We start from the raw sequence: 21367 nt of genomic DNA on the forward strand, positions 1-21367 counted from the left end.
GGTCTTTAATCCTGATTACTATGGTTAAAATTACTCGCTTACTGCTAATGGTTTAGATCGAGAGGGCTTCCTAACAAATGGCAACTTTTCACAGATACTTTTTCTGGATTTGAGTTTCCTGGTTGTTACTGTGTTTTTGCCTCTTTTTTTTCCCCTATTGTCATATAAATTATTCCTAGATAAATTCTTCTTCAATCTGACAAGTACACGTAATTATATTTATTGTCAATGCAGATCGATATGAATATGTTAATCTCTTGGTTAAGTTTGAGAATACATGTTGGTATACTTGGGAGTCTTGGATACGATAAAGCTCGCATGTAAACTACTGTTATTGTTTCTAATCAACATGTGGATGATAACTAATGGATTCTTTTTGGATACATGTATCCATATCGATCTGCTTAAGTTGGCTTAGGGTATTAATTAATCCAGTGCAAAAGAATGAGTACAAAAACAAAGAATGAGCTTCCTGTCGCAGAGATATAATAATATGCAACAACCCTCGGAGGAAGAGACGACGAACATGTGCGACACGAGGAACGCCGGGATTCCCTGAGTTCACGTGGTACCCATATCGATCTGCTTGAGTTGGTATGGGTATCAATTAATCCATTATAAAAGAATGAGTAGAAAAACAAGAACAAATCAAGTTTAATTTTTTGACCTACTTTGTTCCATGTATGCATACGTTCACAAGGGCGTCGTACATGAGCTTCCTGCGCAGAGATATAATATACAACGAGCCTCGGAGGAAGAGACGACGAACATGCGCGACACGAGGAACGCCGGGATTCCCTGAGTTCACGTGAAACACGAGCCTCCCCGGACGGATCCACTCCAAGCGCCTTCTGAATCCAACAGCATACGCGTCGGCCGATCACGGCATTGTCACGGCCACCTCTTGCTCCAACCTCCATAGGGGATCCCGCGTAGGCATGTCCTCATCTTTGCTGGGTCGCACATGGACTCGAAATTGTTACCGCTTCGACGTCTATCCTGATTGAAGGAATAGGACTTGGGCCCCACCCAAACCAATGGGAGAGAAATCGAGGAGAGGAAGACGGGAGAAAAATTGGGACCCACCTGCGAGGTAGTCAATTCGTCCAACATCTACTCAGGTAAGAAGAGCGAGCAGAGTCAGAAAACTATCGAGTACAGCTACGTAGCATGTATCTATATATAGATGCTCTCCTCATGGAACCATTACCCACCAAACAATGGCGAGTCGCCTCCGTCTCTTCTCCGCCGCTGCGCTACTCCTGGTGGCCGTCCTCACCGCCTCGGCTCACGACGCTCACGACGTGCTCCAGGACTTTGGACTCCCCAAGGGGCTCCTTCCGGACTCGGTGTCGAGCTTCTCGCTCGCCGAGAATGGCGAGTTCGTGGTGGAGCTCAGGGCGCCGTGCTACGTCCAGTTCACCGACCTCGTCCACTACGGGAAGACCATCCGGGGTCAGATCCGCTACGGCATCATCTCCGACCTTTCCGGGATCCAGATTAAGAAGTCCTTCGTCTGGCTTTCCATCTCCGCTATCGTGGCCCGCCCCGCCGACGGCACCATCCAGTTTCAGGTGGGCTTCCTCTCGGAGTTGCGTCCTGCGACGCTGTTCGAGAGCGTCCCTCACTGCAGGGTCAATGCCTCCCCTCGTGGCGTGTTCTCACCGGAGGAGTTGCTCCCGCTCCCGGTTTCGGAGGTCAGATCCCTTTGCCTGTTGATTTCTCCTCTTCTTTGAATCACTTTTGCTTTAATTTAGGAGTAAAACCTAGAAATTAGTAGCAGATTGACGGCACTGAGCAAGGCAAGAGGTCGGATCTCTTTTCCTTCTCCTTTATCATTTGTTCTTTTGCCTATGTACCCTCAGAATAGGGCAATTTCCTTTTAAAAGGAGACCCATTTCATGGTTTTCTTCACTTAGAGTGCCCCTTGTGCAAATAGAGTCTCTAAAGTCCAGCTTAAGTGTCATTAAAATGACACCCTTCTGCACAATTTGACCTGATAATACCAAAACTTCTCAAATTTACTCTAATCTTCTTTTTCTGGCCCATTGTAATGATTTATTGAGTTCATTGGTTTTTCTTTTCATGTATGGTCCTACAAGATGCCTATTTATGCATTTTTTTTTCTCCATAATGTTATTTTGCATAATGCTGACTGATCTCATGAAATCATAGGTGGTCAATCAGTGCTGCACATAACAGTATGGAATTCTTTCAGGAAGCTTTCCAGTGCTCATTGTGTGTCTATTTCACTAATCCTATGGTACAGTGAGTCTGAGCATTGCCTCATTTTCTCAGTAGCATGCTCTTCTAAAAGTTCAATTCCCAAGACTATTATTACCTTTGGCCTCCATCCTTCTATGCATCCAGGAAAGCCATTTTTATGTTTGTGCATCTTCTTGGTTCCACTGAGTTTTGTGGGACATCATTCTAGTCTTCCTTGGCCTCCCTTACCATCTCATCTTTATGGCCCTAAAATTGACATTTTTCAACCTTGCTCTTCTGTTGTGAAAGTTGTGTTGTCAGCTTGAGTTTCTACCAAACATTGAATTGATATATTGAGGTGAACATGCATATTAATGACTTGCAATCTTCATTTTGGGGAAACTCTAAATCTGAATGGCTATGACAGCTCATACATCTTCTTTTGAAATAGAAAACCAAACTTAGATCTTGGATTCATATTTCACATATCGATCTCAGTATCTTATTCTCTAATGCAATCTCAATTTTCAATGTTCCAAATATCTTGGGGCCACTAGTTCATACTGGCAGAAGGCCTATTTATTCAAATAGCCGAGACTAACTTAATCTTCTTCTGCTGGTACCGATCAAATATTTTTGTTTTCCAGGTGTAAGTGCGAGATCCTCCTCAGTGTTCGGCCTTTCGACGAACTCAAGCGAAATATGTATTTGAGGAATAAGTTGAATCATAATGTGGTCTATGTTACTTGTATCTGTTTCTGGAATTACTGCTCTAAATAGCAAAATATAAGCCTTTTCGCCGTTAGATTTACCTGTTCTATATCTACATTTTCTTTTGACAATGTTGATGTCAGCATCACAAGCAGATTTACTAGCGCCAGGTTATGAGATATCTGAAGGCCAGACTCTCCAGTATGTGAACATCAAAAAGGGCAGAACACCACAATTCCATTATATCTGGAATGCTGAAAGCAAGCTGGTATCAACAAGACAGACTGCAAGTGCTTTGATTCTCTTTTCTTTTTCCTGTAGTTTCCTTTTATGTGTAATATGGACTGGAATCATGTTGGATGCATGAGACTGTGAAATGTTGGAAGAGATAATAATATTTGGGTGAGACAGAGATATGATTGAGAAAAGTTAAGAGTCTAAGCTCATAATATAGTGCTGGTGTTCAATCTATATATGATTGTTCGGCTTAGATCTGAATACCAGAAATAAAATTCCAATAAGAACTACATGCTAAGCATTTTTGTGGTCTAAAAAAGATTGATGGAAATGAAATGATGAGGCTGTATTTTTCTTTGCTTAAATTTACATTGAAAGTAGTATTTCAATTTCGTAGCTGTGAATATTTACTTTCTATTCCTTTTCAAAATGTTCAACTTTACCCCCAAAAAAAATCTGAAAGATTAGGGAGACAATTTTAATGATTTAAACTGTGTATAATTTAATGGGAAGAATATTCAAGCAATGGGCCCCAAACGGTTCGGACATTGTTATTTATTTGGTGTTTAATTTCTTTTTCGATTTTTGTTTTCTCACACAAGAAAATAAATAAATAAAAGAAAACAATATAAAATCTTGAAATCTCTCTTTCCCTCTCTCTCTCGCTCTCTCTCTCTCTCTCGCGATGTGCCGCCGAAGCGTGGGAGCTCCAAGTTCTTCGCCGCCCCTTCTTCCCCTCTCTCCTCATCTGCCAGAGCATCGTCGGCCGGGACGGCACCTTCCACACCGATTAGGCCGTCGAGTACGGTGCCGAGATGGTGAGCCCGCCGCACAAACCCACCTGTCCTTTCCAAAAGGGCTTGGTGTGGTTCTTTCTTGCGTTCTTGATGGTCACTGTGGATCTTTGTTGTGTTCTTGATGTCCTCTCTCGACTTTTCTTGGTTTGGATGTCGTCGTGTCGCACAAGATCTGCTGCTGATTCCCGATTGCTCTCGTTTCTTGTGGGATTTTAATTGATCTTCCTGCTGGGATCTAGGTTTCTTGAATGGCTCGTAATTCTTGCTGTAGATCAGGGCATTTTTATGGTGGCCTTCGGGATTATGGCTGAAACCCCTGAAAGCGAACCAGGATCTTTGAAGGAGGAAGGAAACCCCCTATCCTGCGTGTACGAGTTCTTGATGATCACTGTGGATCTTTGTTGTGTTCTTGATGTCCTCTCTCGACTTTTCTTGGTTTGGATGTCGTTGTGTCGTACAAGATCTGCTGCTGATTCCCGATTCCTCTCGTTTCTTGTGGGATTTTAATTGATCTTCCTGCTGGGATCTAGGTTTCTTGAATTGGCTTGTAATTCTTGCTGTAGATCATGGCGATTTTATGGTGGCCTTTGGGATTATGGCTTAAACCCCTGAAGCGAACCACGATCTTTGAAGGAGGAAGAAAACCCCCTATCGTGCGTGTATGTGTTTCTCCGACCACTGCTCAAACCACTAGCATTGTTTCTTTTACTACTGCTATTAAACATTGCAATCTAAGCCTTTTCCTGATCTAAAAAAAATTAAAAGAAATGAAATGTTGAGGTCCTATTTCTTCTAAAGATTTCCTTATTTAAATCTACATTGAGTTTGTAATTTCCTTTTCCACAGGTATGAATATTTACTTTTTTGTTCCTTTTCATAGTGTTCTTCATCACCACCAAATATTATATGAGAATTACAATGATAATAATAATAATAAGAATAATAATAATGTCTCATCTAAATCATCCCAACATCGATAGGTATAGTAGCCCAAGGCAACATGGCTTGTTAGCCTAACAAATATTGTAATAAGTAAACAAGTTCAATATGATTGTTACCGATTCACCGTTTATTGTTTATTTTCATCACATCTCATTATTTTACATCAAAAATGATATGAGAAAAATCATCTTGTATTCTATAAATTAGGTGATAGTCATAAACAGGTAATACAACTGAAAGCCCTTGTGCGAGCGAGGGTTAGCTGTTAACGTTTCTGAAGATTAATGTATTTGAGTAAGAGTAGACAAACTTTATTATTGTGAGTTAACTTATGGCTCGGTAATTGTAGGACTCTATCTCGTGCACTTTTAGAGTTGTTCTTTGAGAGAACTTATCCAAACACAGAGTTCTGGGAGGATCAAAGTCTTACACAGGGGTCACATGAATTCAGGACAAAGTTGCTTTCTTATTGGTTCACTTATATTCAAATATGACTTTCTTTAATGTTCTTCTTTATCTGATTAACGTAGATGTTTGTATGTCCATTATTTTGGTTTACCTTGCTTCTCAGTAAATTTTATTCCTAAGGTTTCACAGAATTTGGTTTGCAATATTAGTTGCCATAAGATTAAATGTCATTTGGAGCATTTTGTTTTGCGTTCTTCAAAGGTGTAAGAAATGACCACCAGTTATACATACAGTACATTATTTAGTTATTATAGGTAACTTGTTTCACTTTTCTAACTTAGTAGACATGTAGTAACTCGGTGAACCCTTAAATGGAAGCTTATCTTCTTCTTTTATCTCATTTTTATATTTGTAATTAATTAAACTTGTTGATCGAATTTAAAATTATACTATTTTGGAAATTTTGCTAGCAAGGTTTTTGCCACTTATAATGTAATTAAATTATAGGCATAGAATTATTTTCCATGGTAGTTTGGTAATCAGTAGCTGTTCCCTCATGCAGCAAACTATTTTGATGGTGCTATGCGCGAACGTTTACACGCAACGCGGTCTGGTCTTTTTTAAATTTCCCCCTTGGGCAAAAGTTAGTCTTTTTTTTTGGCTTCCCAATTCAATTACTGACAGACGTAAATTATTGTTCCGTAAGATGGCATGTGTCTTAGGCATTGGCAACTAAAATTTGCATCCGACTTTGCGTGCTTTGAATTCTGTAGGTAACAAAAGAATTGAGCATACAAAAAGAATCCTGGTTGCAGAAATCAAAAGTCAAATAGCAATAACACATCCTAACTTATAAACGCAGCTGTCAAGCAAAGTCATAACAAGGAAAACCACGTCAACTATTATAAGCAAGCATTTCTTAATAGCTAGAAACGAATTCTTTTCAAACATGCAACAAAATCATAGCCCACACCAACCAAGGATGATGTATGGATCTATCTCTTTAAGTTACAACATATCAGTATCACTTGCCTACAACAAATGCAAGGTGGAAAGCTACTAGTACATGCTCGGCCTACTAGTTTGGCCGAACACAGGCAGCCCAATCAAGTCCACCCTCTCCCCTCTCTCCAGCAAGACCAAATGGCACAAGTAGAATTAAAAATCAATAATAGAAAAAAATATATATAAATTGGGGAGAACATAATGCCTTCAACATGATACATGCGGCTGCCGCTGCTGCATCGTAACCGTGTTGCCACCAGCCATAATGGATCTCAGTTACACGTCAATAAAGGGCAAAACTTACGGCCACATTATACAACATATTTGCCATTAGATCTTGAGAATATAAGAATGCTAGTTATGAGATCTTGAGAATATATTTGCAATCATAACCTCACGCAGCAAGCAGCACTTGCTGTCAGACATCAACAGTATCCCGCCGATATCTGCTTAAAGAAAGTAGTCAGGTGTTCTCCGAGTCACATCGGGCTCTCCTCTCCTCGGCGCTGGTTCAAACTGCAACAAAAAGACCATATCAATATAATAAAATGGACAACCAACCAACTCTAAATGACTCACAGAAACAATCCCTCATCCACTACAAACATCACTGTTAATAATTTGTTGTTGAGAGAGAAAATACATGAAAACACCGACCTGGATAAATGTCTGCCCTTTGCATTCATCGACTTCCATGATGGAAGCCATGTTGCCACAACGATAACAATAATTTGGTGCACTAAATATGGTTACCACCTTTTGTTCCTGTCAAACAGAATCATTATCATTAACATTTTGGATTCCCAAAACAGAAATGCACAAATGGATATATATATATACTCATCATAGTTCAGAAAAATACATGTCCCCAGTTATATCCATCCATAACCAATTGGTGAGCTCTGGCTATCAACCTAAGGTTATTGGTATGGTTGAATTGCTCAGATATATCCTGTAAACATCCAAAATGGTTTAGTGAAGACTGATACAACACAAGGACATGAATAAGAAAAAAAAGTAAGTGACATACTTGGCCAAAAGTATATCCAGCACCACGGGGAGAAATGCCCCAACCACATCTATCATCAGGATCAGACCACAAAAGGTCACACATAGGACCCTCATGAGGAACTTCTTGAACCCGATCAAAGCTCCTGATGCTATCAAGAGTCTCAATAGATGGAGATAATCCACCGTGCAGGCAGAAAATTTCTGACTCAACCTGGTATGACAAGATTCTCAGAACCACAATAGTGCCACCATGTCTCCAGAGCAAAATGACTCGTACAAAGATCAACCATCCATAAGAGAAACCATCAAACATAAGGACTACGATATCAAAAATATTCTACATTTTAAAATTGTAAAAAACATTAAAAACATTTTTTTTTTGGAAAAACTCAAACCAATCCTCATTTTGATGTACCGACTATTCATATTTAGTGAAATTTCGCATAAAGAATTCTGAACAAGTTCTCGTGTGTAGACTTCTTGCATGGAAATATGATAGCAGCTTAGAAAGGTTAAGGCTCACATTGACAGCATTGTAAAATTATTGTGGACAATATGTTGATGAAAAAAATCTTCAAAGTTAAAGCAACTTGAACAAGCTGCTTTTATGAAGCTAACCACCTGTGATCCTGACCATCAACATAGACAAATAACTAATCCCTTAAACATAAGGACAACCCAACCAATTAACTATACCCCAAAAATATCTCCTCGCCCCACAAAAAGAAACTTCCTCCATATCAGTCTAATAAAAGTAACCATTTCATCCACACACAGAGAGAGAGAGAGAGGCATCCATCACAAACTGATGAACAACATACATTAGAAGCCATGCAACTACCAAAATAACAAAATGCACTAGAGTACAAATGCTACTTTATCTGAAATTAGAAACTTCAACATTCACATCATAAACAAAGAATTATAATGTGAGTGAGAATACAAACCAATGCCGTCAATGGGAAATAATCAAAAAGGTCAGTGAAGATCTTCCATACATTTGCATTACCATATCTGTAGAAAATAATATAAACAAACTTTATGAGTGTTGATCAGAATTGCTTGACTTCAAATGTAGAACAAGAAGGTTAACATGGCATGTCTCACTTTTCAAGCACATTCATGACTGCAAACCCAAATATAACCACACTATTACTAAACTCTCATATGATGAAATATTCATTATGTTGATTCTTTATACGTCAAGCTTGCTTATATCTTATCCTCAAAATATCCACTAGCTGAAAAAAATGTGAGGATTTTCCTCTTTCCGGTATGTGTGCACTTTCAACCTTAATCATCTTCAACTGTATCCTTGGTCAGTTGGCTACCTCGATCATCTTCAACTGAATCCTCTTCAGTACTTCAGCAAAATTTACCCATTCAAAGCTTAACATAAGACCAGTATACGAATAAATCAATAAACTCAATATTTGTTCAGGTTACCTCAGAAATTGGACAAGAACCCACATATGTTCATAGTCTTTAGAAACTACGGCTCCACTTGATATTGACTGTCATTGGTCATACTTAGTTGCTAAAGGCTAAATGTATGCAATAAGGTACCAACTGTTCACTCTGGACTAAAAGAAAACCAAAAGAAGAAGGCTTCACATGTTTCATCATATTGCCTCACATAAGGACAGAGTGATTGATCCTTACAGTCTTAGATACTCCAAGAAAAAGAGCAAGAGAGGACTTAAAATGTTTCATCATAAACCTTAAATTTACATTTTACAAGATAATAAATAATTTATTATACAGTAATAGATATTATAAAGGTATAATATGTTACAATGATAGAATTAGTATATATTAATAAGGAATAGCATATACTGCATGATAAACAATGAAAATAGTGGAGAAATACTCAAGATGATAGAAAAACCAGATTTTGTAATTTTTGAAAATAAAGCTCAAGGGATCAGAAATTAATAAAATTTTCTTTCAAAATATTAAAAAGAATTGACCCATGTATTTATCTTATAATTAGCAAACGAATAAAGAAGAGTTTCTAGATAAACTTAAATGCACAAAGTAAGCCTATAAGCTTAGTTGCACGAAATAAGACTTTGATTTTTCTTTCAGAAATTTTTTTAGTTTATATAAACAAAAAATACAGACTTTAATTTGAAGCAAGTTGTCCTGAAAAAGATTTTGCATTTTCTATTATATCTTTTTGGAACCTCCGGATGATCCCAATCCTGATTCCAAAATATTATGGATTATTTAAGATCTTTCACTGCATTCAGGTTGTCCAATAATAATATAAACACCAATCATTTTATTATTCCAATGATGCCATTATAAAGTTATGGGACATATATCAGTAATAGGGATTTAGATGCCATACATCATAATCTGACAATATTGCCGATACCTCAAAAAATACATACACAGATCAACTAATCCCTGTTCAATAATGAATTGGATATATCTCAATAGCACCATTAGAAAATTAAAAAGGAAAAAAAAAACACATGTACATGACAAATATATGCATCCTACCAACCTGATCTTGCTTGTTCAGTAACCATAAGTCTTGATGCAGTAAAACAATAATCATTTTCAAAGCACAAATTCATATGCATGGATAAATAGTTATTCTGAAGGCATGCTGACAAAATGATTAACAACAATCCAATTCAACCTCAAGCATAAAAAGAATTCTTGCAGCATACGAAAACTGACAACTATTACAAATAACTTTTCTCTTCATAGGTAACAATAACTTTATTTATGTCAATATCACCATGTAGTACAGTCTATGCCAATGTGAATGTACAAGAGGAAGAGGAAAAAACAAAATAAGCCCTGATATTTCAGACTACGGCAAGTTGGTGTATTCAAAAGATATGTAATTCCAATTCCAAAGATAACATCAGAAAACTTACTTTCTCAGGCATTCATCATAAAATCCATAAACTTGAGTAATCTGCACCATATGAAATAAAGTTATAAACTTGCATACTCTGCAAATAAATGAAACAAGGTTACTAAATATGCAACCATCAGCAGGACAACCAATAGAACATGGAGTAAAAGAGTACTACTATGGTAATGCTTATTAAAGACAAGAAATATGTACAAATGATATCCACTGTCAGTCATACGAGATCATTTTATGCAAAAATAAATCACAACAAAATAAACGAAACCTATAAATGAAAAGAAACAACCAGAAGTTAAACCATATACCTGACGACTCTCATGGTTTCCTCTGAGAATGGTGATCCGCTGAGGATAACGCACCTTGAGAGCCACCAAAAGCTGATCATATAAAATAATTAGTAGATCAATACTATGTCAAGGCTCAGTAAAGTGATTCAAAGAAAATCCCCTTGAAACTCAACAAGCACAGGAAGCTCTCACTCTCATATACAACAGCCATCAACTTGCAATTTCCTTATAAAATAGAATTCATGATAGTCGAAGCTTGGTTCCTTTTGGATTCAGTTATTAATTTTAGAACTCGAGTTAAGGGCTGAGCTGATCGGACCTCTTAATCTATGATAAAGTCTCCGTGAACAGGGCTTTAGCATGTGGTTTTAATCCATAAGATTTAGGCGTTATGGGTTAAATAGGATTCCAGGTACACAAACACAAATAAAACAAGCTTGCAGCAAACACAAAAATGTGTAACTTCTGTACTGTAGGGAACAGCTGAGAACTAGATATATCACTTGGACAAAAGAAGTAACATATAAAGCGTTACCATGTTGTAGGCTACTGTCTCAATCATAAGTAGCAAACTAGGATTGTGCAGTTAGTGCAGGTTGACAAAATAGATATCATGAAAATTATGTAACTTATAACATAAAATAGCATATATCAAATAAAACAGCATAAAATGAGAACGAGGTACTTCACTTACCGTAACAGTCTCAACAGAATAGTACCCACGGTCAACATAATCACCCATAAACAAGTAATTTGTATCTGGACACTGAATAGCAGAAAAATAATCACCAAATACATAAGATATACTGATTTAGGACATAAATAATCATCAGAAATATTTGATCGAGTTTAGGTCACTATTTCTTAAACTTGCATCAAAACAAGAAACCATGTGAAAGATGAAGAAGGATACCTTTCCACCAATTCGAAATAGTTCTGCAAGATCATGAAATTGCCCATGAATGTCACCGCAGATTGTCACAGGGCTCTTCACAGGCTGTGATCCATAGAAAGGTTAAATTCTATAACAGATAAACAAGTTGCTAATAACAGTTCTCAGAGAAGATGAAGATTCTCGTTTAAACAGAACAATCAATGGAAACAACAACAATTTAGGTCTCAACTATATAGCATAGTTATTAGAAATGAACTGGTCAGTGACCTTGCTAGGCTTTGGCTAACTAGTAAGAGCAGCAGGTCAATTGGAAGGATCGCAGATTACTAGAATAAACAATGATATTTTTACGTTTTAATTTTTTTTTTCTTTTCCTTCCTACTTTCTTCTTCCTTCCTTTGCTCCTATATCTTCTTCGCATTTTCCTTATTTGCTTCTCTTCCTCCTCTTCTCTTTTCCCCTCCTCTCCACTTCTTACCATTCCCCTTCTCCTTCTTCTCTTCTTTTCCTTTACCTCCCTGCTCTTCTTCTCTACTTCTCTCCCCATCTAACTGCTCTTTCTTTTCTCCTATTTTCTCCAATTCCTCATCTACTCCTTATTAGGCATCAGGAAAGATGGTGGCTGTGAGAGAGAAGCAGAGTTAATCAAGTGGGAGAGAAGCAATGGGAAGATCAAAAGATTGTTTCTTTTATTAATGATACTGATATTATTCAAATTCCCTTACTATGATTTAACTTCACTTAAATGATAAGGGCATCACTGAATTTTAAATATATTAAAAAACTGATCATTCATTAAAGAACCAGCAGACTTTGTGGGTCCAGGTTACTTTTAATAGAATTGGATTGGTCTCTGATTCCCAGTTCACAGTTTTTTTCATTCAAACTGGCTGGTCCCTAGTCTCAAGCCATTTTTTCAATTCTCAGGTCAAAATTCATGCTAATTAGAGCTGTATACATATATCTCTTTCCTACGTAAAACCCTAAATCACCAATCAGAGTAGAGTGACTCCAATAGAGTCATCAAGTCACTTTTACTAATTCATTCTCTTTGGCCCACTAGTGCTTGTGCACCACATGCATCATGTCATTAGTGCATATATGGCCTCTTTTCACCGTCCATTAGACCGTAAATGGTTTTAACTCATTTTTTCTGTCAACTGAAACATTTCTAATTTTATCTGAGCCCACATATCCATTCCAACAACCTTCTCCCAGCAACACCAAGCCTTTGCACGTGTTTGAATACCAAAACAATATTGGACTGATGGCAAACTAAAAATTGGCTTATGACTAGAATTTCTTGTCTTTAACTGATTGTTATAGCCAGTATAAAGTGCCAATATCTTATTTTCATGTTCTTATTGATGCTTTTTTGTTGGTACAAAATTCTTAAGTTAATATCTCATAAAGATAACAAAGAAAAGGGAAAATTGCTAGTAGTGCATAAAATAACCAAAATTCTGAGAAAAATACAAAAGCAGTGTATGCGGCTCTTGCTACCATGATGTCTAGTCAGGGTAGATTACTACACATGTGCGAAATGTGATTATTTCTCCATCATGCATCATGTAAAGCAGTCTTTATGCTTTGCCATGGCCTTCACTTAATTAATAGAACATCCTAAGAGCAAGAATACCTACCTGAACGTTGCTTTCTTCCATCAATACCTCTTTTGCCTTCTCACACAGCATCCTAACCTGCACAATTAAATAAAATCAACAGGAAGAAAATAAATTACCACCAATTAAATGTTGAACAGTGATCAGCAAACAATTGATAAAATCAAAATGATGATTACTACAAGAAATGCCAAGCCATGACCAAGAGCATCCAGCAAGAACTTCATAGATATACCAATGCTTCTACAAGGTTCAATAATTTTGTAAATTCTCGATGAAAAAAATCGATTCATAAAACATGTTACGAGTGAAGCATTGAAACTCATATGGTATATCCATACATTCAAAAGGCTTCAGAAAAGAAGGCACAAAAGAGTAAATGGGCATCAAATCAATTCGAAACATACTTCAGATGTCATATTATGTCAGCTAAACTATTTAGTATCTACATGCCAATAATTTAGGTTTCTATAGATATGCTGAGAAACCAACGGTGAAGTTGCATTTACCTTATTAGATTAGTTCAATTCATCTATGGCTAAGTGAACACAAGAATTCACTCTAGATTCGTAAGACAACCAACCAACCTACCTACCTACCTGATTCATCGAGTAACTCCATACACCATTCATATAAAAATCATTAGAACAAATATAAGACAACCAACCTAGAAAGGTCACCATTAAGACTTCCATGTGATAGAGAGCCTCAAATTATCTCCATATCCGGCATCAACACATTACTTCTAGCGAGTCAGATGTAACATATGCAACACATATACTTCTATGAACTGCAAAAAGTAAAGAAAAGAAATCTTCGAGTAGATCCAGCACCAACACCCACGAATCTCAATCAAAGATACCTTAGATCCTCAAAGATTTCATTCCGAGTCCAACTACAGACCCCATCGAAGGAACTCTCAGATCGCTCAACGAAATCCCGCCTATCGACCAAGAAACACTCAATCCCCCACCGATCTGCCACAAAGACTCAGAAATCGACAAGAAATTCCAAAAACCTTGATCCTGACCGAAAAAGACAGAAATCAAAGGGTAAACGGAGAGAGAGAGAGAGAGAGAGAGAGAGAGAGAGAGAGGACCTCTTGCTCGGGGAGTGGCTTGCACTGCATGAGCTGCGAGATCTGCTCGTCCAGGTTGCCATGGGAGGCGGAAGCCGGCACGGTATTGACGCTCATCTTGGCCTCAGCACCTCCCCAGCCTTGGAAACGCCGCCACGACCCAAGATCGAAACCTTAATCCAAGATTTCGCCCGCGCCTCGATCCCAAGCAAACGAGCCCCTCTCCCCTTCCCTCCCCTCCCCCAAGAAGAAGAAACCCCGCGTTCGACGGCGAGAAATGGCGAAGAGGAGAGAGAGAGAGAGAGGAAAGACGAGGAGGGAGAGAGGAAAACAAGAGAGTAAAAGGGAAAGGAAACCCTCGATGAAGCCTTGCTAGGCCTCTTTATTGGCGTCATTTGACGCCACGATTCGGAAGAGACCTCACTCCCTTCACCGTCAGATTAGCTGTCCGATTCCACCCAGCCTTGAGCTTGAATCATGACGTGGCAAGCAGCCGTTGGTTGGTGGTTACCTGGGACCTACTATATAGCGGCCAATCACTTGGAAGAAGATCGAAACTTTATAAATAGATCTCTCATGACAATTTCTTCCTTTTATTATTATTATTATTTTTATTTTTTCTGCCATTTAGCAGTCTACTTTTAACTATTTTCCTGATTGGATTTTTCACAATAAAAGTCATGTTAAAATAAATTACTGGTTAACATAATGCAGAGAGACCTTTAAATGCTCAACTTTCAAATATTTTCTATAGTTAATTGGCTTCTTGCTTTATTGCCTACATTGATTACCAACATAGATAAATACTTTCCCTTGGAAGTTAGGGTTTGCATCAGAAACAAATAATGAAAAAGGGAAATACCATAATTCAGTCAAAATAAAAAAGTTCAAACTCCAAGAAAATAAGGATTTGGACTTAAAAGAGCAAACCATTATTGGATTGAGAGCTAAAAGTACTTGTTAATATATTGTCTTGGTGATGGGCATTGCATTGTTATCTGATTCTACATCAGAAACACACTGAGTCAAAAGATATTAAGAATCTACTAGAATAGGTAACAACAACCCCATCAAATTAGTAGCTTAGTTCAGATGTAGGAGGACTAAACGGAGCATTACACAATAAGCCCATGAACAAATCCAATATTCTTGCTACTTTTATGTACATTGAGATTGGTGAACCTGCGATGCATGGGATCCACCGCTCACTGGGTAACAGTCATTCGAGGAAGTGCATGATGAACATGGCATCATTATATATATAATAACCATAATTTATGATACCCCAGAAAGTTATCATAGAAGGACATGTGACCACAGTACGATTTCATTTCATCCTAGCATTATTGTAGCTTTACAACCCTACCTCGATCACTGCATTCACATAAGATCAGTACCAAATAGCCAACTCTAGCTCAAGTTGGTAAGAAAATGATATGGCTTACCAAAACATGCATCTGATAGGAATATGATCCAACAGTGTAAAATAAATCTTGTTCATAAGCCTGACAATTGAGTATCCAAAACAGATAAGTTTATCAGAAAAATATAATTGTGGCACTTTGGTAAACTATGCACTTGGTAACAGTCAAATTGTGTTTTTGAAAAAAATAAGAAGATTTATTGTACAGAGAATTCTAACCTAAGAAAAGAAACAATTGAATCATCACTCCAAAATTCCTATCTTCCACTATAAGAACAGAACCTCCAGTTCAAAGGGACAGAGCTGTTCAACTGATCAGGGCTTCTTATGACTCCTTTCGCAACTTCTGCCAAGTAACTTGGCATGCTCTTGAGGCCAACAACAATACAAGCTCCCCGATACTTTTCTGACCTTTACAAGGTGGCTCATTTATTTGTGGACATCACAAGCCTTTCTTGTCTAGCTCTATGAAACAACCTCGGTGCACATAGAGGGACGTGGACAGATGATGATAAACTTAGTTAAGGGCATAATGAATACGTTCAAGAAGCTGAACAACCATGTTGACAGACAGAGGTGATTGGTGAAAGTCTGAAGCTGATGCATGCGTACTTGATCCAGGTGAAGCAAGCACAGATTCTTGCTGCAAACTTGTTAGCTCCAAGAACTGCATAAGCATGTCCCCATCAAGTATGGTAGGCACTCCTGCCTGCAATACAGCACATAAAAACTCTTATACATGACTTATGCACATCGTAGTAAAAAGATGGAATTCTAAGGTCATTAATGACAATAAAACATACAAGAAAATTTTAAAAAGAAAAAACAATGAATGAACATCCAGCCAAAACTTTCAAGCTAGTGCTGAAAAGAACAATGGGTCGCCAAAGTACAGAAGCTTCATAACCAACTGTAGCTGTAACACAAGGGTGGCCCAATGAACGAGGCTCCCACTAATGTGGAATTTAGGGGAGGTCTCCAACTTGAACCTTTGAAATCCAGGTTGAAGGAATATCTTAAATGGAAACTTTGCAGCAGCATCTGCAATATATGGTCACTCTTTGTCACCACGGCCATTTGGTGTTTCAATAGCTGCACTAATGTGTTTTTGAGACTGGATATAAAGACACTACTTAATAATCTTACTTGTGGTGGCTACTATCAAGCGAAGATCATTTCTATTTTATTTATAGTTGCTCCTAAAGGGAGTCCACTTCAGAATGCATTCAGGTAAGTTATATAAACACTTCATAGAGCTCTAGAAACAAAGCATAGGTACTTCACAAGAGAGTTGCACTCTATGTTCTAATGCTTTCGACACATTTGAGGCATCAGTTCTGCTTTTGGTGACTAGTCAACTGTATAAGAGTAAGTGTACAAATTACTGTCTATTGCATCAAGATAGTCAAAATATTGCTTATTTTAAACTTATAATCAATCCACTAATCAGAAATGGCAAAGCATGTACACTATGAAGGAATAATACAGTACCCCCCATGAAACACAATATATGATAGAACTTGGTAACAAAGCAATAGACTTTATGTGATTAAGCAGCTGTTTGAGCAACAAAGTAATTTTAATGACTTCTGCAAGTTTCTTTGGAGTCAAATCCATAGAGGCCTTGAGCACATATATGAAGATCCCTTTGCCATCATCAAAAGGGCAAGAAATGTCTCCTACAGAGTGCAACTACAAGTGCTGAGTTTGTTGAGTGGCAAGTTGAGACAATTTAGTAGATCGAGTTCACAACCTCTCCAATGGAGCAATAACAATGAAGTAATTGGTGAAGTGGCAAAGGCTTCCACAAAATTCGAGGGAAACTGGGAGCGTAAAGGTGCATTGCGGCATTAGGAAGATTGCATCCAAGAGGACTTCAATAACATCAAAATCAAGTGGGGGTGAGTGTCAAGGACCCTTGGGTTTAGCAAATGTAATATTTTATACTTAAAAGTGATCACTAATGAACTTGCAAATTAGGTACAAAATAAAATTTTAAAATCTTGGACATGTAGTGTTGCTACTGGCGTTTTACCAAACCATGATGGGATTTGTCTCATATCATGGGCTGAAATTTGATGTGGAGCATGAATGACATCAAATCAAAACATTACTCAACATAACACCTAGAAACCCCTCCCAAGTGACACATGGAAGGATTTCCCTCTCAGACAGTACCTGTGTCACACTTTCGTCCAATAATTGGCACACAAGTGCCAGCAACACAGGTATTTTGCCCTAGCGCACGTTCACTGATGCTGACGTTTCGCATGCAACTGTGACACAAATAAGTGCCATGCAGATTAGCTAGACAAAGTTGACCCCTCAACAGATTGGCATGTATAACATCAGCAAAATACGAGTATGATCTAGTGCCACGAAAGAACAACTTGATCCAAATGATCACTCTTTGAGTTGAATTATTTTTCTTTAATTCATTTATCATTTCCATTTCTGATTAATTCCTCAATGGAAATTTGCAGAAAGTGTGTTTAACTATAGAAACCATAAAAAACTGTTTTTTAAAAGTGAAAATCTTGAAAACATGCTTGTTACTTTTGTTATAATATAATTAACCTGCTTCGGCATTAAAACATTTTCCAGTTTATATCATATTACACATGAAAGCATCACATCATAGAAGACAAAAAAATGAACTGAATGTTCAAAGTATGCTAAACCAACAGAGGCCAGGATAACCGTCTCCGTATTTCTTTCCACTCAATCTAGCACGAGGTTGTAGCAACCTAAAGGTGAGTAGTTTGCATGATTTGAAGAATAGCACATTCAACACCTGCAATGGTCTTGCACTGCAGTACTGGGCATGATCAGGTGGCAGACTCTACCATGCATACAAATGGCCTTAATGCATGTCCATACATGTGCTAGACTGATATGATCGTGCTTGGCGAATTTGGCCTACCATGCAATCATCAATATTACTGGCATGACCTGATGTCAGTAAGAAACTGGACATACAGAAATCGTGCTCATACATCAATGATTAATCCATTATTTAGTTTATAATTCCTTAAAAATGCACACTGATTAGATTTATTTCCAGAGAAAAGATATAATGCATAGCAGTTCCACAAATTCCCATTGTACGTTCTCAGGGAATTATAGAAGGTTCTTGAATAAAGGCTCCATAAGTTAAATTTTCCTATATAAGTCATATAGATATGTCTGATTTTCCAGTCATGGAAAATACAATAAATTTGACAATTCTATATCTCTTATCTATAAACAAAATAGAAGGAAAATAAAATTTTGAGTTTCTTAGAAAGTCAAGAGTAGCCCCCATGACATGTAATCATTAAAAAATTCCATAGAGAGAACAACAGAGGAAGAAAGAGAAATTTTCCCTACACCTCCAAATTATAAAAATAAAAAACCCTTATTCCCTACAGCTTTCACATTTTATAAATGTATTAATCATAGAACACTTCCTTAATATAGTGTGGAAAAAAAACAAAGGACGGTATATCTATCCTATGTTCAGAACTTCAAATACCAGGTCACAGAATAACAAGTTAATAAAGATAAGTGTTTTCTTCTGCACTTGGAAGAAAGAAGTACAAACTCATCTAATGCGATGTGTGATATCCACAGGATATATAAAATACAAAGAATCAGATTCCACAATGTCACACTTCAAACAAAATTTGAAACAGACCTCTTAGTAAAAAGCAAGAAAACAATGACTTGACATACCGGCAGTCCACGCCCACGATATTCCTTGTGCTCATTTCCTAGTACTGGACAAGTCAGCCAATGAACTGCAAGTCTAGCTTGCACAGATTCTAGCAATGCATGTTCTTCGCTGCAGGATATAAAATACTATCATGTAAAAAAAGTGCAACAGTTTTTTAGTAGAACCTAAGATCTTCAACAGCATATTATCATCCACACAAGGCATTTCCTGAAATGAAACACAGCTGGCAGCTTATGCCAGGGACATATGGATGTTGCCCAGGGTTTCAACAGAAGCTACCAGAAAAAATCCAATAAACTCTTTAAGGAAAAAATAATTCCAAAAAAATAGCTGTCAAGACAAAAATTGCTGATTATGTGAAAAATTGTTATGGTGCAGCAAAATTGTCAAGAGTCAAATAAAAATAAATTATTTTCTTTGCATTTCAATTGGTTAAATATCAAGGAAGTTCATGCAAGAATATGTTCCATTGGCATATCATGTTAACGTACTCTGAACATGTTTCAATGCTTACAGCATATATATCATCCATAAAGCATATATAATTACCACCTCCAAGAATTATATCAATTGCTTATGTCCCAAGTATGTGGGTGTGAATTTTGTTTGTGAATAATGAATTTTCCATCCAGAACTGAAAGTTGTATTTAGTTTTCTCCAAAAATCCATCACACAATGGGAAAATGTAAAACCTTCCATATATATTGACAATATACGAAATCAATATTGAGCAATCACATTCCAAACAAGTAGACATTTGTGTCTTGCTCATTCATGTGACAATATAGCCTTCAGCAAGGAATAATATTCAACGTCCTGTTTCTAGGATCCCATAAGCTTCCCGGGCTCACCAAACAATAAGCTGACTAATACTGAGTTGTCCTGGTATCAGGGTCTTTTTAGTTTTTGTAATCTGATGACAACTCCTGACAGCCTCTTTTTCTCCTTTACTCTCCTCAACCACCACTCCTTTTTCCCTCCACAGCTACCTCCTAATCTGTGTTGACACTGCCACCACCTCATCCAAGTAGCTGCCTCATCCATGTCCGCCTTGCAGCTGCCACCTCCTCGTCCACATTGCCCCCTCCTCCTCCTCCTCCTCCTCCTCCCTCTCCTCCCTCTCTCTCTCTCTCTCTCTCTCTCTCTCTCTCTCTCTCTGGGGTCCAGGTTAGTACCGCAAAGTACCAACCCATACTGGCATGTTGACCCATACAGGTACTGAACCAGTCAAAGATCTAATTTCTTGGCAACATGAGACAAGGTTTATAGCTTCTTGGGATCCAAATTTTAGCACACTCTATTTCCTCATAGATGACCTATTTGTGAAAGCCCACGCGGAGATGAAGTTGGCCTCATTGCAACTTCGAGGATTACAAACTGCATAAAAGAAACCTAAACTCTAAAACCCCAAATACCAATTAAAATGCCCACTCATATCCTTATTGCCATCCAAACCAATCAGTCAATAAAGACTATGATCCCAAGTGCTTACGAAAATCAACATAATACATGATTGAAAATCTAGTAATGGATCTAAGATCACACTGCAATACACAAAAACAATTCCTTCCTTCAAAAATACAAAATATTCTCTAGTTAGAATATTGGTCTGCTGACCAGTATCCCAGTAATTTATAACTGTGTTATTTCCTAAAATAATAGTCAAAAGAATCATATTACATCAAATACAGTGTCTCTTGAGTAACATCCAGATGGCAAACATGTGAGGGAATCAACTGCAGCATATGAATATCAAAATTTTCAACCTGTACATGCAACAGCTAGCTGTGTCTAGTTGGTGTATGCAAAGAAACAAGTTTTAATTGATAATTACACATTAGCCATCTCTTTAATCATTTGATTTATGTATTTGGTCTTAAAAGCAATAACCAAAAACAAATATGCATAAGATGCTTTTTGCCAATAATGTTCCTAAAGTAGACCAACAACCATAAATGCATAATGAGGTCAACCCAGCCATACAGCTAATAATCTCACCTTGTAATAGGAATGAGGACGAAGACACTTCCTAGCAATGTGCTTGCAACAACACTGTTGTAGGAAGATTCTAGAACTCTTTCCACACCATCAGAACCATTGAGAACATTATCTACCGGAAGTTTACATGAAATTGAAGC

General features: G+C 37.5%; 3 protein-coding genes and 1 long non-coding RNA gene across 7 annotated transcripts in view; 2 read left to right on the plus strand and 2 right to left on the minus strand.

Moving 5' to 3' along the window:
• Positions 1 to 1195: 1195 nt before the first annotated feature.
• Positions 1196 to 3344, plus strand: LOC103997601 (uncharacterized). Its single transcript, XM_009418877.3, has 2 exons — positions 1196 to 1697; positions 2853 to 3344. The coding sequence occupies exons 1-2, from the start codon at positions 1221 to 1223 to the stop codon at positions 2856 to 2858; spliced, it is 483 nt and encodes a 160-aa protein (XP_009417152.2). The 5' UTR covers positions 1196 to 1220; the 3' UTR covers positions 2859 to 3344.
• A 472-nt stretch (positions 3345 to 3816) lies between these two features.
• On the plus strand, positions 3817 to 5614 carry LOC135622921 (uncharacterized). Its single transcript, XR_010491199.1, has 3 exons — positions 3817 to 3971; positions 4514 to 4609; positions 5242 to 5614. It is a non-coding gene; the product is annotated as an uncharacterized LOC135622921 (long non-coding RNA).
• Positions 5615 to 6458: 844 nt separating this feature from the next.
• On the minus strand, positions 6459 to 14439 carry LOC135582964 (serine/threonine-protein phosphatase PP2A-2 catalytic subunit-like). Of its 3 annotated transcripts, XM_065125262.1 has the most exons (12): positions 14113 to 14428; positions 13035 to 13091; positions 11410 to 11493; positions 11191 to 11262; positions 10515 to 10586; positions 10211 to 10251; positions 8264 to 8330; positions 7336 to 7527; positions 7168 to 7257; positions 6963 to 7070; positions 6730 to 6821; positions 6459 to 6698 (listed from the first exon to the last, which is right to left on the minus strand). In XM_065125262.1, the coding sequence occupies exons 1-11, from the start codon at positions 14206 to 14208 to the stop codon at positions 6756 to 6758; spliced, it is 945 nt and encodes a 314-aa protein (XP_064981334.1). In that variant the 5' UTR covers positions 14209 to 14428; the 3' UTR covers positions 6459 to 6698; positions 6730 to 6755. The 3 variants fall into 3 exon arrangements, with proteins under 3 accessions (XP_064981334.1, XP_064981332.1, XP_064981335.1); XM_065125260.1 differs by having other exon boundaries at positions 6459 to 6821; positions 14113 to 14439; XM_065125263.1 differs by lacking the exon at positions 14113 to 14428 and adding an exon at positions 13876 to 13966 and having other exon boundaries at positions 6459 to 6821.
• A 1134-nt stretch (positions 14440 to 15573) lies between these two features.
• LOC135585974 (uncharacterized) overlaps positions 15574 to 21367 on the minus strand; it is a 22484-nt gene continuing 16690 nt past the window's right edge. For both annotated transcript variants that reach the window (XM_065125257.1, XM_065125258.1), the window contains 3 exons: positions 21228 to 21367; positions 19229 to 19337; positions 15574 to 16223 (listed from right to left, as the gene is read on the minus strand). In XM_065125257.1, coding sequence (XP_064981329.1) covers positions 16032 to 16223; positions 19229 to 19337; positions 21228 to 21367 — 441 coding nt within the window. In that variant the 3' untranslated portion in view covers positions 15574 to 16031. The remainder of the gene's footprint in view (positions 16224 to 19228; positions 19338 to 21227) is intronic.

Source organism: Musa acuminata, chromosome BXJ2-9, assembly GCF_036884655.1.
Source record: "Musa acuminata AAA Group cultivar baxijiao chromosome BXJ2-9, Cavendish_Baxijiao_AAA, whole genome shotgun sequence".
In the NCBI taxonomy this organism is placed as follows: Eukaryota; Viridiplantae; Streptophyta; class Magnoliopsida; order Zingiberales; family Musaceae; genus Musa; species Musa acuminata.

Coding starts and splice junctions, on each gene's coding strand:
- LOC103997601 (XM_009418877.3), top strand. CDS start 1,221: ATGGCGAGTCGCCTCCGTCTCTTCTCCGCCGCTGCGCTACTCCTGGTG.
- LOC135582964 (XM_065125260.1), bottom strand. CDS start 14,208: ATGAGCGTCAATACCGTGCCGGCTTCCGCCTCCCATGGCAACCTGGAC. Junction 11,263..11,409: donor TATTTCGAATTGGTGGAAAG/GTATCCTTCTTC, acceptor TCTGCTATTCAG/TGTCCAGATACAAATTACTT. Junction 7,528..8,263: donor ATTTCCCATTGACGGCATTG/GTTTGTATTCTC, acceptor TTGTCATACCAG/GTTGAGTCAGAAATTTTCTG.